The sequence below is a fragment of the Kwoniella dendrophila genome, chromosome 8 (assembly GCF_036810415.1).
Source record: "Kwoniella dendrophila CBS 6074 chromosome 8, complete sequence".
NCBI lineage: Eukaryota > Fungi > Basidiomycota > Tremellomycetes > Tremellales > Cryptococcaceae > Kwoniella > Kwoniella dendrophila.
Genome location: NC_089483.1, coordinates 803360 through 817869, shown reverse-complemented (window position 1 = coordinate 817869; position 14510 = coordinate 803360). Strand labels below are relative to the sequence as shown.

The 14510-nt window shown below is 41.3% G+C and overlaps 5 protein-coding genes across 5 annotated transcripts; 2 read left to right on the top strand and 3 right to left on the bottom strand.

The window, feature by feature from the left end:
* Positions 1 to 637: 637 nt before the first annotated feature.
* Positions 638 to 2810, top strand: L201_006154 (uncharacterized protein; the record flags this gene model as incomplete). The annotated part of the gene is made up of 3 exons (XM_066221878.1): positions 638 to 940; positions 1006 to 1285; positions 1510 to 2810. 3 exons carry the CDS (start codon positions 638 to 640, stop codon positions 2808 to 2810), a joined length of 1884 nt encoding a protein of 627 aa, XP_066077975.1.
* Positions 2811 to 3173: 363 nt separating this feature from the next.
* L201_006153 (AP-2 complex subunit sigma) lies at positions 3174 to 4243 on the bottom strand (the record flags this gene model as incomplete). Its single annotated transcript, XM_066221877.1, has 6 exons — positions 3174 to 3275; positions 3535 to 3587; positions 3694 to 3814; positions 3898 to 3969; positions 4080 to 4139; positions 4220 to 4243. The coding sequence occupies 6 exons, from the start codon at positions 4241 to 4243 to the stop codon at positions 3174 to 3176; spliced, it is 432 nt and encodes a 143-aa protein (XP_066077974.1).
* Positions 4244 to 4642: 399 nt separating this feature from the next.
* On the top strand, positions 4643 to 8208 carry L201_006152 (uncharacterized protein; the record flags this gene model as incomplete). Its single annotated transcript, XM_066221876.1, has 13 exons — positions 4643 to 4891; positions 4965 to 5166; positions 5289 to 5913; positions 5979 to 6261; positions 6353 to 6531; positions 6605 to 6831; positions 6897 to 6998; positions 7070 to 7145; positions 7207 to 7456; positions 7518 to 7581; positions 7651 to 7665; positions 7764 to 8010; positions 8106 to 8208. 13 exons carry the CDS (start codon positions 4643 to 4645, stop codon positions 8206 to 8208), a joined length of 2622 nt encoding a protein of 873 aa, XP_066077973.1.
* Positions 8209 to 8449: 241 nt separating this feature from the next.
* L201_006151 (uncharacterized protein) lies at positions 8450 to 12042 on the bottom strand (the record flags this gene model as incomplete). Its single annotated transcript, XM_066221875.1, has 6 exons — positions 8450 to 8719; positions 8816 to 9145; positions 9223 to 10876; positions 10933 to 11409; positions 11467 to 11699; positions 11803 to 12042. The coding sequence occupies 6 exons, from the start codon at positions 12040 to 12042 to the stop codon at positions 8450 to 8452; spliced, it is 3204 nt and encodes a 1067-aa protein (XP_066077972.1).
* A 1375-nt stretch (positions 12043 to 13417) lies between these two features.
* On the bottom strand, positions 13418 to 14307 carry L201_006150 (cytochrome c oxidase-assembly factor COX23, mitochondrial; the record flags this gene model as incomplete). The annotated part of the gene is made up of 5 exons (XM_066221874.1): positions 13418 to 13465; positions 13576 to 13620; positions 13916 to 13990; positions 14070 to 14090; positions 14200 to 14307. The coding sequence occupies 5 exons, from the start codon at positions 14305 to 14307 to the stop codon at positions 13418 to 13420; spliced, it is 297 nt and encodes a 98-aa protein (XP_066077971.1).
* Positions 14308 to 14510: the final 203 nt, after the last annotated feature.

Below are 14510 nucleotides of genomic sequence, written 5' to 3'. Positions count from 1 at the left end.
ATGTGTTGTCGTTATATATATATAAGACGAATGAGAAGAGCAATAACATTTATCAGAAGGGGACCGCCTTGTCCACTCCACACCTTATCACGTTTATACCTGTGGAATTAACGTAACAACGTAATAAAAAGATCAACGGGAGTGAAGGTCTACAAGTAGTGATCTAGAATTCTCGTCGGAGCTAAAAAAAGTCGAATTACTTTTCCGAGTATCAAATTGGTAAGTTGATCAGAGTTACCGAAACCCAATCCCCTGGTCCCTCTTGCCTTCTGTGCGTAAGGTTAGCTGATTTTACCTCGAAAAGTACTTTGAAATCATTATTAATATAATCGTGCCTGTCAGCCGAATTATTGTTAAAAGACGCGTCCAAGATAGCGTGGAAACAAACGGAATTTTCCAACATTTGATAAAGTAAGAGATCGAGGGTACTACATTATTAGCTTCAACAGCGAGAGCAAGATTTGTTTTCAAGCTTCTTCCTGGTCAGTAGAAGGTGGATAACATCTAAAATAATTCAAGTGTCTTGTCATTTGTCGAATACAACTACCTTTATTTTCTTTCTTGGTGAAACTTACACCAAAGCCATCGCGATTCGATTATCTCAACTTTTACAACCACTGTACGGACGGAGACATCAATGTCGCAATCAGCCGCGCCTGTACTTGCGCCACTTGTCACTCAATTCCCTTCATCCTCCAAAACAAATCGATTAAGCTCGTCTTCAACCTCTTCTCATGCATCTACATCTTCTGCGTATCAATCATGGACACCCTCACGCGACTCAGTATACTCGACTTCATCAGATGGCTGGTCAGCTGCGTTAGTAACACCTAGAGGGGAGAAAAATTTTGATTTAGAGATACTCAACGATGCCAAGTTGAATGAAAATGAGGATCAAGTGGAGTATATAGACTTGGCCAAAAAGGAGAATTGGTGGAATGTACGTACTCTCTTTCTCATATTTTACACTTGAACGTGATCTTTGTATGCTGACAGCTGCGATAGACTACTCTAAATTCTATAGCTCATCCAATTGATGATGCAGAACAATCAGCAACATCTCAAAGATGGTTAGACGACTCACCTACACTACCTTACTCAGACATACTACCAGTGACCGACGTGATGCCATCTCTAACGCTGGGAGGCCGTCCCTCAAAAAAGAAGCTAGGCAAATCGCCTGCCAGACCCGGAAAGTCTACTAGCAATAGGAAGGAGAACGGTATCAATAGGTCAGAAAAGAGTATCTTTGATGTATTTGGCTTAGAACGTGAGGATGAACAAGGTGAGTACATATGGACAGATCCACAACAGAATACAATACAATTGTTTCTGCACATTGGATTTGTCTTACATATATCCGAGGCATTTGAATTGAACCCCCTATTCAGTTCAATAAACCTTATTCAGTAGACAGGTTGTCTCAGTTTCACTTGATCCTGTTTTCGAAAGAACATGTTCGTATCAAGTCAATTGGTAGATCACTAACATTGATTATTTCTCATGTAGATCAAGATGTATTCTCCAGTATACCCATACGTCGATCTTTCACAAAACGTCGACCTTCTATTCCTGAATTTTCCACTCCTTCCAACCCGCCCATTATCCCTTCAAGGATATCCTCAAGAAGAACTCCTATATTACCATTACGAGCATCTTCCCTGAAACCTCGATATTCTCATTTGACTTCTGAATTTCCACCTGCAGAGTCATCGAGTTCTGCATCCTCACAAAGGCCTATCCCAATTAGAAATTTCTCTCAACCACCGCCATCCACTACACACCGATCATCTTTGAAGAAGCATCGACGCATATCACCTAGTCTATTGCAACCTATATCGGAAACCCCCAAAGATTTAGATATCTCACCAGACGGTAGTTGGGCATTACGTCGTTCACCACCCAGATTATTTTTATCGAAGTCGCAACCGAACCTCAAAAGCAGCAATACAGAGATGACAATGAAGTTCAGATTGAAGCGATCAAACTCTTCAATTGACAACCAAGAAGTAGGAAGCGATTTTATGCCTCTTCATGCATTTCCTTCTTCAAGAAACTCTTTAGACGGTGATAGAGAACGAGAAGGTAGATCATCTTTTTCAGATATGGCAAGATCATTTATACCTCGTTCTTTACCGGATAGTCCAAGTAGGATGAGTTTAGATGGTAGGCCTAACTTGAATTTAGGTAATATAAAGAAATCGCCAAAATCTAATAGTTTTCTAGGTCTGAAGAAAAGTCAATCCCAAAGAAGACCTTCATTATTAGGTTTACCTGAGTGGAGTCCGAATGGTAAATCAAATAATCGCTCAATCAGTGATTCTTATATACCTCAATTACCTTCATCGTCCAGTTCACGAACTTTAGAAGTATTAGCAATGAAAAATGGGCGGAACTCACCTACTCCTTCCGCTTTGAGCATAGAATTAGGAGGAGGGAAAGAAGAGATATTCAGAAGAAATTCAACTTCGCGTCATTCAATTGCATCATCAATTTCATCTAAAATCAATAATTACCTGGAAGAAGATTTACTAGCTGTTTTAGAGGCTGAACATTGGAATTGGCCTTCACCACCTTTTAGAATAACTAGATCAGATTCGACCCCGGGCTTATCAACGTCAGGTACACTGGAAAGTATGACAATGATGACAAGTCCTCAAACTCCAAGTGAAAGTGAATTTGTTTTACATGGTGAAACTGAATGGTTAGCTAGAACTGCGAAAGAAAAACAGGATGAACAATCAAAACAGAAATTTTGGAGACCACTCAGTTTGGGTGAAAGTATAGATAGTCTAGACATTAGCTTATAGGAATGTGTCATGAAGTCAAGGATAAATGGTAAATATCTGGAAGGTATAGGTGGTGCTTCAAATTACCGTGGACCATGTAGAAATTGTTCATAGGTCATCATCACCCATGGTGGAGATGCTCGGCCTTGTATAAAATACGTTGTAGCTATGTAAACCTTGTAGGTTTCGGGCGGATATGAGTGATCACACCGGATTATTAGGCCAGACGCACAAACTGATAACCACTCAGCATACGCAAGGATAACGTTGAACGGCGAATATATGCCAGGGAAGCAAGTTAGTCTGCTGAGTCTGAGATGATACGCATACAATATATACATGTTGAATTACAAATACAGTAGAGTACTGACCAAAATAATGGGTCTATTCTAATTTTTCTAAGTAGTCGAGTCTATCTAAAACCACTTGTTTGGATGTCTCCTCTATCTCACCGGCCAGGAATACCTCATCCAAAATTGCATAGACCTATATGTTGAAATCTCCGTTAGCATATTGTATGGTAGAGGGGAATAAAGGGGAAATTCCAAGAGCAGTTGAGGTAAATAGGAGGGATTAGTTAGAAGGCGTATAGAGGGAAGGTGTAGAATGTCGGGGGTGAGTAGAACAAAATGTCGAGCGAAGAGGAAGAGTGTTCTCAGGAAAATAGGAAGAAGAGACACGAATAGAAATGGGCGCAAGAAGAATAGGGGTTTTAGACTGGTAGCCAGGATGTCAGAGAGCTTACCTTGTAGAACGAAAACACTAAATCCAGCTCACATACATTTTGGAAGAAAGCATCTACGATACGCATTAGCAATTCGACTTTGTAGCAAGTTGTGGAAAGCATCATATCAAGAATATGCAGTCGTTCAATGGCAGTTTGAAGAGACTGTTGATTACTTACCTAAAACTTCCACAAACAGATGTATAGCTTCTAAATATGCTAATTCATTATCGTTTGAGTCTACACATACACAGAAGAAAAGACCAGCATATCTTCGGTAGACAATTTTATCATTTCGAAACTATCATGTCGAATAGGTATGGAGTGATGTCAATAGTCGATCGGCTGGAACAAGCATCACGACGAGAGTTTTCTCATACTCACCTCTACAAAATTCGATTGATATTTTTGATCTCTAGGCGCTATCAATCGATGTACTTCTCCCCTCAATCGCACCTGAAGGCAAAAGTCAGCAATCTGAAAGTTTATAAACTTCACTGAAGCAAAGGTGTTGTGATGTTGAAAGTGTGCTGTATTATTACAATGGTATGTGATTGCGCACATACCTTCTCATCATCATCATATGGAGAATACCATTTCGAAAGCCGTGTCTTTCCTTGTCGATTCTATACACCATAACAGCCATACTTTATTAGCACTTCTGGTAGCATGGCCAAATGATCGTACTGAAATATGTATAACATACCTGGACTAGAATGAATTTAATCATTTTGAAAGGGAAAGAGGAGAAGATGAGAGGATTTTCCTTTTACTACGCGTGATCACGGCCGGTATTCTATATTACTTGTACTTGATCGATTGTATACTTTGAATTGTTGGAGTCGACTTTGATGCTGTGCTCTCCTAGAATTGTTGAGTTTCGAGTTGGTTCAAGCGGTGCATATACGTCGAAATGAGGAGTATGAGAGATGATGAAAAATAGGATAATAGGAATAATGAGACAACAACATCTGTTAAGAGATGGTATAACCGCGCCACGTGGTGAGTCGCCCATCACCGAGTATCAATCATGAAAACAAGTAAGCTTAAACTGAACTGCGTTAATAATATCTTTCTGTCTGTTCATATTCCTTTCTACGCTTGAACATACCATAGTACGTCTATCAACATGGCAACAGCATACGGGCCTGTGCCGGATCAAGATGAAGGAACCAATTCGTTTGCACAACAGACGCCCAAACAGGTCAACAGGCAGTCGATCGGTGGATTATCAGACGCGTCATCAATAGAATTTAGAGATCAATTAGAAGTAGAACCATTTGATGAAAAAGGAGATAGATTCAGAGATGATCCTAGACTGGAAGATGAAGCTGGAGAAGGTGATGAGCAAGGATATTCTGTGCATCCACCCCAAAGAGTAAGTGTGCACCGGATAATGAGCTATGTTCCGTATGTTGCGATTATAGCAGTGTTGATGAACGGTGATACAGCTCCGAACTCGGCAAAAATCTCGCAAGATTCTAGCTACTTTGATAATCATTCTTGTTTTTGCAGCTGTCATAGGAGGCCTAGCAGCTTCTGGGTATTCAGCTCCTACTTTCGGAAAAAGTGGTACCCAACGAATAACAATGGATCATGTGTTCAATGGAACTTTCAGCGCTTATACAAAGCAATTGGATTGGGTCAAAGAAGGTGAGATGTATATTCATATTTCCCTCTTCCACCCTGGTGATCAGAGGGTCAAGCTTGCCTATGCTACCGACAAAATACAGTATGATTCGATGAAAGCTAATCAACCTCCTTAATCCATGTAGCCGCCGACGGAACCTTCTCCCACATCAATAGCGAAAACAATATCGTCTTAACGGATGTACACAATATGACGGATGAAACGGTCTTGGTTGACTCTTCCAAAGTTTTAGATGAGCATGGAAATCGCCTACATTGGCAATCATGGGCATTATCAGCAGATATGGAATACGTGTTATTCAAAACTGACCACGTCAAACAATGGAGACATTCCTCGTTCGGTAATTATTGGATTCATAGGAGATCAGATTCAGTGACTTTCCCAGTTCAAACTCCATCAAGTCATCCTACAGTTACCAAATGCGTCTGGTCACCTGTTGGACATGCTTTAGCTTTCGTATCAAAGAACAACCTTCATGTCATAACCCAAGAAGAGATGGCTTCGACTAGACCTAAATCAATCAAGATAACGGATGATGGAAGTGAAACTATCTTCAATGGTGTTCCAGATTGGGTATATGAAGAAGAAGTCTTCGAAACTGATTCTGCTCTCTGGTGGTCACCTAATGCCCAGACTTTGGCTTTCCTCAGAAGTGATGAGTCAGCAGTCAGGGATTTCAAGTTACAATATTACAACCCCTCGAATGATGCTTTCGAAGTACATCAATATGCTACCGAGCTGGATATGAAGTAAGTCTCTCCAACTCCTAAGTTTCCTTGATACATTTGACATGTAATCCTGATAGTTTACTTAGATACCCTAAACCAGGAACACCCAATCCTTTGGTAACAATTCATACTTACAGTATATCCTCTCAGTCTCGTCACCAACTATCATGGGCAGGCGAAATGCCGCTTGACAACAGAATCATCATTGAAGTAGGTTGGGTAGCAGACGATGCTTTATTGGTCAAAGAAATCGATAGGGCTGCAAGAAAAGGGAACGTGGTGCTCTTCCAAGATGGGAAGAATCAAGGGGATATTGTTAGAACTCTGGGCAAGAATGGAGAAGAAGGTGATGATGGCTGGATAGATCATGTAAGTTAGAACGACCCGACATGCTATCTACAAATAGCACACCCTTCTCATCTACCATTGACTGTATGCTGATAATCTTCGTTACATCTAGGGCCAGAATGTCATTCCTGTAAGAGGAACTGTTGGGGGTTATCTTGATATCGTTCCCAACGGAGGTTACAATCATATTGCCCTTTTCAGTCCCATCAATGCTGCTGAACCGATATGGATCACTTCAGGTGAATGGGAAGTCACAGACATCGCTGGGGTCGACGTTGCAAGGCAGATCATGTGAGTCCAGCGCTGAACATAGATCTTCCTCAAAGTATCAAGTGGAATGAACCTGACACCGGACGACGTTTAGATACTTTATGGCTGCCACTCCCTCGATAGACAGACACCTGTATTCAGCGCCTTTACCAACTGCATCTACCGAGCAATATGAACAGAAACTTACAGCTATCACAGATAGTTCATCACCCGGATATTATGAAGTGTCCTTCTCCCCCGGTGCAGGTTATTACGTTCTTGGCTACAGAGGTCCTGAGGTCCCTTGGCAAAGATTAGTGCAATCAGATCCGGAAGAGGAGCGTGAGTCGCCGGATGAAGCTGGTATACAACTTGTTGTCCATAATTAGCTAACATCCGTGATATAGCTATTAATGTTTTGCTTGAGGGCAATGCTAAACTGAATCAAACATTAAGCGAATTCGTTCGACCTATTATTACTAGACAAACGATTGAGAGTGATGGATACGGTGCGTATTGCTGTTATATGGTCATGTATTCTTCATCAATATTATCTGACTGACAAGCCAATCATCATCAGAGCTAAATGTCATGGAAATGCTACCACCAAATATCGACACATCGGGAAGGAAGAAATATCCTGTATTGATGAGAGTGTGAGTATGGTTTTACTGTAATATTCCTTGCATCAGCTGATGATACGGGCCTCACAATCAGATATGGTGGACCAGGATCTCAAATGGTTCATAATCGATTTGAACGGGACTGGCACACCTATCTAGTGACTACGTTGAAATATATCGTAGTCGTCGTTGATGGACGAGGCACAGGGTTCAAAGGCCGTCAGTTGCGTAACCCTGTTATAGATGATTTAGGTCATTGGGAGGTCGTCGATCAAATCAATGCCGCCAAAGAAATGGTAAAACGCGGTTATGTAGACAGAAAGAGAATTGGTATTTGGGGTTGGGTGAGCAATCTCGGTTGCGCGTCACTGATGATATCGATTGCTGAGTTTGACTTATATGCAGAGTTACGGTGGCTATATGACTTGTAAAACCGTTGAAGCTGATTCAGGCATCTTTACTTTGGGAAGTAAGTGATTGCTTCTCACTCAATTGATCTTTATTGGATAATCGGCTGACATTCAATTCTTATCTGTAGTGGCTGTGGCGCCAGGTATGTTATATGGATTCATTGAATGTTCCATCTGCAACATTCCAGGGAGGATACTGCTTAGTACCATTAGCTCTTGCTAACATCTCATTTTCTGTTAGTAACAAATTGGCTGTACTACGATTCAATCTACACAGAAAGATACATGTCCACCCCATCAATAAATTCAGAAGGATACAATAAAAGCGCGGTAAATAATGTCACTTCTTTTGCTGGTGATAAGGTAGATTTCATTTGGGCCCATGGAAGTGGTGATGATAATGTTCATTATGCAAATTCTGCAAGTCTGTTAGATAAGTTAACTCAAGAACAAGTCAGAGGTTGGAGATTTAGAATGTTCACAGATTCGTAAGTTTGCCCTTGAGTATATGAGCGCACGAGATGGTTCTTTACAGGGAGTATTATAGCTAATACACGCATGTGTTGTTGGTCAAAACGAACAGTAACCATTCCATGGATAAACGGAAAGCATACAGGGAGGTATATGAATGGATGACCGATTTCTTAAAAGAGAAGTGGGGTGTAGGAGGAAAAATACATCACTAAATTACTAAACGGCAGATATAAGAAAACTGGAGGTACCTATTGCTTACACATTGCCATTTACACGGACCTTCAATAGAATAGAATAAATATACCCAGCCAATCATACAGGCTCGCATCGTATGCATGTTGTAAAAGTACACCTACGATATGAATTAAATATAATCAATCGAAAGTAATGGAAACTTCGAACCATCAAGGAGGAAAAACTAAAAATATCAGTCCGGTCTCTATAATATCCATTCTATACAGGATTAGGAGGCAGAGGTGTATTTGATCTATCTAATGGAATAGCTTCATAAGCTGATCTAGATGGTCTACGCAAACTCAATCTTCTTAACAGAGGTAAAGCACTTCCCCTTCTTGTGACTTCAGAGCCTATCGATATTATTCCTTTTAATCCATCGATAGTGGTTTCCTTAAGTTCGAAAAGCATTTTCGAAAATCCTTTTACTGTTCCGCCAGGTGAATAAGGTTCATTTGGCATGACAGATGAAATTGGTCTTCTCCACCACTATAAAGACAAGATTATTAGCGACCAAATCGACTTAGGGTTTACTTATCGATGCACAGATAATTGCCTTTTTTACATAAGAATAAGGATACTCACTTTCAATGTTAAACTGGAACAGACAACTGAGACACTACTGAAAGCCATAGCGGCAGCGGCCATCATGGGATGTAAATGTATGTTCCAAGGTAAAAAGAAACCCATTGCTAAAGGTATCATCAAGATATTATAACAACATGCCCAGAGTAAATTTGCTTGGATCTTCCTAAATATACTTTGACCTAAATCTAAAGCCGCCACGACATCTAATAAATCTGATCTCATCAATACCACATCGGCAGCTTCCATAGCGATTGATGTTCCGGATGATAAAGCAATACCTAGTGATGCAGCTACTAGTGCAGGTGAATCGTTGATACCATCTCCAACCTATAATAACAGAACATCCGGTCAGAACAAAGCTACTACATATGCTCTTGAACGAAAAAGATTGACAGTCTACTTACCATGGCTACACCACCGCCATCTTTCTCACCCAAATCACCTACTATCTTGGCTTTTCCTTTTGGACTGACACCAGCGTATACTTCATTTTCATCTATACCAACTTCTCTTGCGATGGCTTTAGCTGTTATCTCCGCATCTCCGGTCAACATCGTGACTTTGATACCCATATCTTTGAGAGCTTTGATAGCGTGTGTTGACGAAGGTTTTGGTGAATCGGCCAAAGAAAGTGCTAATACCGGGATAGATTTTGATGATCTAATGATGGAAACAAATATGACTGTTCTAGCTAAAGTCATTTGTCTTTCTTCAAATTCTTTCATCCTGGTTGGTAATTCAGCTGTTCCATATGCTTCCTCTGATTTTTCATTATCGGAAGACAAGACGAAACTTGATTTTCCAATTCTAACACGTTCTTCTACAGAAGCGTTGGATAACTTTATCAAAGATTCTAATCCTTCCCCTGTGTGTGACTCAAATTCAAGTACTTCTCCGTTGGGCGGCGATAATCCAGCTGAAGAAAGTATTTCTCTTCCATATGCTGCTATAGATACACCTAAGGGATGTTCTGATCTAGCTTCGGCGAGTGACAAGATTGAAAGAAGAGTATGACGTTGTAATGGTGCGGCCGCCGTCGTCAAAGATAAGGTAGCTGGTGTATCTATTTCAAAGTTGTTTGGTCCGGTCGCAAGGTTACTAGATGGCGCCCAAGCTGCGGCAACTACTTGCATCTTTCCTCCTGTTACGGTACCTGTCTTGTCTACTACCACCCTTCTGACGTCTTTACATGCCTCCAAAGCCTTTCCACCTTTGATGAGGATACCATTCTGAGCACCTACACCTGTACCTACCATTACTGCAGTAGGTGTACTAAGACCTAACGCACAGGGACAGGCGACGACAACGACCGAGATACATAGCTTGAGGCAAACACCAAATTTACTGACTCCAGGTGAATGGAATACATCCGGAAGATTGCCTGTTGAGTTCAAGAGCGAGATAATCATCCATCCAATGAAAGTCAATAGACTCAGACCAATAACGATAGGTACGAAGATACCGGCTACTCGATCTGCGAACTGTTGAATGGGTGCCTTGGAGGTTTGAGCATCTTCGACTAACTTGACAATCTGCGATAAAGCTGTATCCGCGCCTGCTCTAGTGACCTTGAATGTGATTGTTCCTAAGCCATTAACGGTACCACCGATGACTTGATCTCCTACTTTCTTTGCTACAGGTACAGCCTCTCCAGTCACCATAGACTCATCCACAGATGTAGCACCAGTCAAAACATCTCCATCTGCCGGTATCTTCTCTCCTGGGACTAACAACACAATATCGTTGACCTGTACAAGTTCGGTAGGAATTTTTCTAGTTGGAGCGGAAGCGTCTACAGCTTCACCTTCAGGAGGCGTGTCGACGTAGATTGTTGCGGAAGATGGTGTTAATGACATGAGGTCCGTAAGAGCTGCTGATGTTTTACCTTTAGCAAGGTTCTCGATATATCGACCAAGGGAAACAAAGGTGATCAACATGGTTGATGTGTCGAAGAAAGTTTGAGGATGAAAATCTGGATCAGAAGCAAACATTGCGAAAAACATGGCAAAAACGGAGTAGGTGAAAGCTGCAGAAGTACCGAGAACGACAAGAACATCCCTTTTGCATAAATTGTCAGTGTCACTATCGGATATGGGATCAGGAAATGAACTTACATAGTTGCTGATCCATGTTTGACAGATTTCCAAGCACTTGTGTAAAACCTTCTTGCTAAGAACAGCTGAACCGGGATTGTCAAGCCTAGACAAACTAAATCACCAAGATATATACCTGTCATCACTTTCCACATTGTCCAGCCCATCAACCAGTGAGGGAGGTACATGGCTAACATCCCTATAGCGAAAACTGGTATAGCGAAGGCAGCGGAAATCATGAATGTCCTTTTCCATGTAGCTGTTTCTTTGTGTTTCTGTAAAGATGCTAATTGTGAATCATCTCGAGTTGATACTGGCAAGAACGATAATTGAGGGAATCTTGCCGATAAAGTATCGACAAGAGTACGTAAAGATATGAGTAAAGGTGAATGAGTGAGTGCGAGGTGTGTATATGGTGCTGTTAAAGTTGCTGAATGAACTCCTGCTAAATTGGACGTGGTTTCTAGTAAAGCTTCAGCTACTTCTGGGTTTTCCAATCTATTTGTTGTAGGTAAGCGTCTATCAATATGTGGCGAAAGGACAACAAACACTCACCCATACACTCGTAATTCAACTTCATCGACTTCACTCTTTTCTACTACGGTTGCTTCAAAACCTATATCTTCAATCTCTTCCGCTATCCTAGCATCATCCCATTTATTCCCGTGTTGATCCACGAAATTTTCGTCATATTCCACCACACCCCTTTCAGCTAACAATGATATTTGAACAGACTTTATACCCGGCTGCACCAACATAGATTCGATAGATGCTACACAAGCTCCACACTGGTGGCTTAGTCAGCATTATATGCTTATCAGATGAGCACTACACAGTGCTGAGGAATAGTTGTACTGATAAAGGAGCTGTACAGGAGCTATATGGACTCACAGTCATCCCTCCTACTCTAAGTTCGACTCTTTTCAATCCTTCAGGTGCTTCTTTACTCAATAAGCCTGATGTACTAGATTCCCCGAATTTGCCATCTTCTTCTCCACCTAGAGTTATACCGTGTGTTATTCGAGGCGAAGTAAATATCGATGTTATGGGTGCCGGTATAACAGCTGTTAAAGTATTCAACAAGCCTGTACCACTAGCAGAGCGGTTCCGGGTGTGTGTAGGAAGAGCCATATCAATGGGGAACAGTTGAGATTTGAATGATGAGAAGGAAGAATGAGAAGAACAATTGAGTATATTGATATGTGGTATTGGTAGAAAATTTGTGCACCAGTGCTTCTTGATCTTTGGGTAATAGCCAGGTGTCGTGTTCGACTTTGAGTTGCCAAGGCTACGAAGTTTCACTTGTTATACTGTATTGTTGCTTGGTGATGCTCGGTGATGCTTGGTGATCTGCGAACAGGTGAACAGGTGCAATCCGCTTACACACCCCTTCTCGGAACCGCGTTTCAAATTTATTATTGCTGTTGTTGGCTTGATATTCCTGAAGTACTTGACACAAATGGACTCAGATAGCAATGAGATGATTGGGATTAGAGCGAGTCCAAGGATACTTGTTGGGATTTATTGATATTATGATATGATGAAGCAGTAGCGACGCTGTCTTTGTTGGCAGCAACAAAGCTATAAGCTCAAGTGAAATAAATAAAGTATAAAGTGATTACGTTATACTACACGGAGATTACGTTATTATCGCATTACTCGGATGCGGTAATACCCGCTTTAGGAAATAATCCGGCCGAAAAAGTCATTGGGAAATGTGAAATGATCGACAGAGAAGCTCGAGAAGAAGATGGTTTCGGGAATGTCTGATTCTTGACGAGATGATGAGAACATGGAGTGCAACTATCTATGGTGCTGCTGAATGTGTACAATTCCATTCCGAGAGACTGAGAACTGATAGCTTTCTAACAAGGTTCGACCAGGTCATAGGTATTCCAAAGGTATAGAATCACTCGTCATATTAGACACCTACTATCACTTTACTTGTTTGAACCAACTGCATATAGGCACAAGATCAATTTAATTAAGTGCGGTAAGCGTTGAATGAGCGAGGTTTCTTGCCATATTAATGTTGTTCGCTCGTGATTGAATCGCAAAGTTGCTCAAATCAACAAGCGGTTTCAAGCTTATACTTCTAGGACAATCAAAAAGGTTATTTTCATCTACGGCCATAGAAGGTATAAAGCACCGCCTCTCGTCCGCTCGGCGCAGTTTTAAGCTACCTATCGCTCGGTTAGTACCAAGGTGGGGGACCACTTGGGAATCCCGGGTGCTGTAGTTTTTTTTCGCTTGCTGTCGTTGGTATCCGATTGAGGTGATGGTCACCAGGTGAACAAGTAGACAGAGTGAGGTAATGAAGATAGGATAGTAGGATGAGAAAGTGACGATCTCAGATTGCAATTGAGCTGAAGGGGTATTTGTGTGTCATCATCAAGGCCAACAAGCGAATAACAGTAGCACAGCGTACTGAATGCCTGTTTGTCGGAGCTTTCAATGTGCTGATAGCGCCAGGTATTTATAAATGGTGACATTTTTACATAATTAATTAAACAGTATCTCGACCTTTCCGTGCGTCCTCTTTACGCTGAGCGGTCTGCAAGAGTACATGATGTGTCAGTTTAGCGAGCGACATCTACGATACTGCGAGATAGATGAAAGATCGTTACTGGCGTGAGGATTATAAAGAGACTCTTAGTAACTCACCCATTTGCCTTTACATTCCCTATAAGCTGCGAAGAAATCCAAACACTACAAGATGCGAATTGAAGTCAGCTTCAGATATTATTTCTGTGAACATGATTATTCGCTCAAGAGATCATAAAAAGACTATAATGGAAAGCAAGCGGAAGCGGAAGATATAAAATGGTTGAGACGGATTGAGCAGTATAAGTGATTTGGGGGAACGGCATAACCATATAGCAGATATAACAAGCAATCCAAAACTCCTGCTGCGTGAGCAGATGGGATGAGCAATACGATGAGATTATGAGATGTTCGACTGCTATCATGTATACTTTGAAGAAAGTTGTTTTTAGTAACTCACCTCATCACGATTATAATGCGATCTTTCCAAACATTCTAAAGAAGCCTTTGATGCTGCTTCACACGGATCTGCGAACTATTCGAGTGTGATTTCCGAGATTACTATCAGCATTTCTTCTCTGTAGATTTGGGATGTCCGCATTTGCTCAACTGACCTTCGAAGCTGTCATACGACCCTAAATATTGCCACCGAATTAGCAAGTCTATAACAAGAAATAGGGGGGAATCGAGCCGGTCTGATGCAAGACTTGCACATGGCGGAGTAAGTTGCCTTCCCCAACTCACTCTAAATGTATTTTTATAATCCGCTGGTTCCGATAAAGAAGCTGAGGGAGGTAGTGGTCGATCGGATAAAGGGGTTGGTGCTTTGGAAGGAGGAACTTGCGAAGCCATTATTGATTTACTAGTCAGCTTTTAGTCAAGGTGGAAGATTTGCTGCTATGGAAGTGATGGTTGCTTTGATAGAGATACGATTGTTTACCAGTCTAAGGCTGATATGCTGATATGCTGACGATGTTATGCGTTAAGTCATACGAAATAAATTCAACTTCATATTCGCCCATTTTATCATTTTATCATTCTATCAAGATGAAATA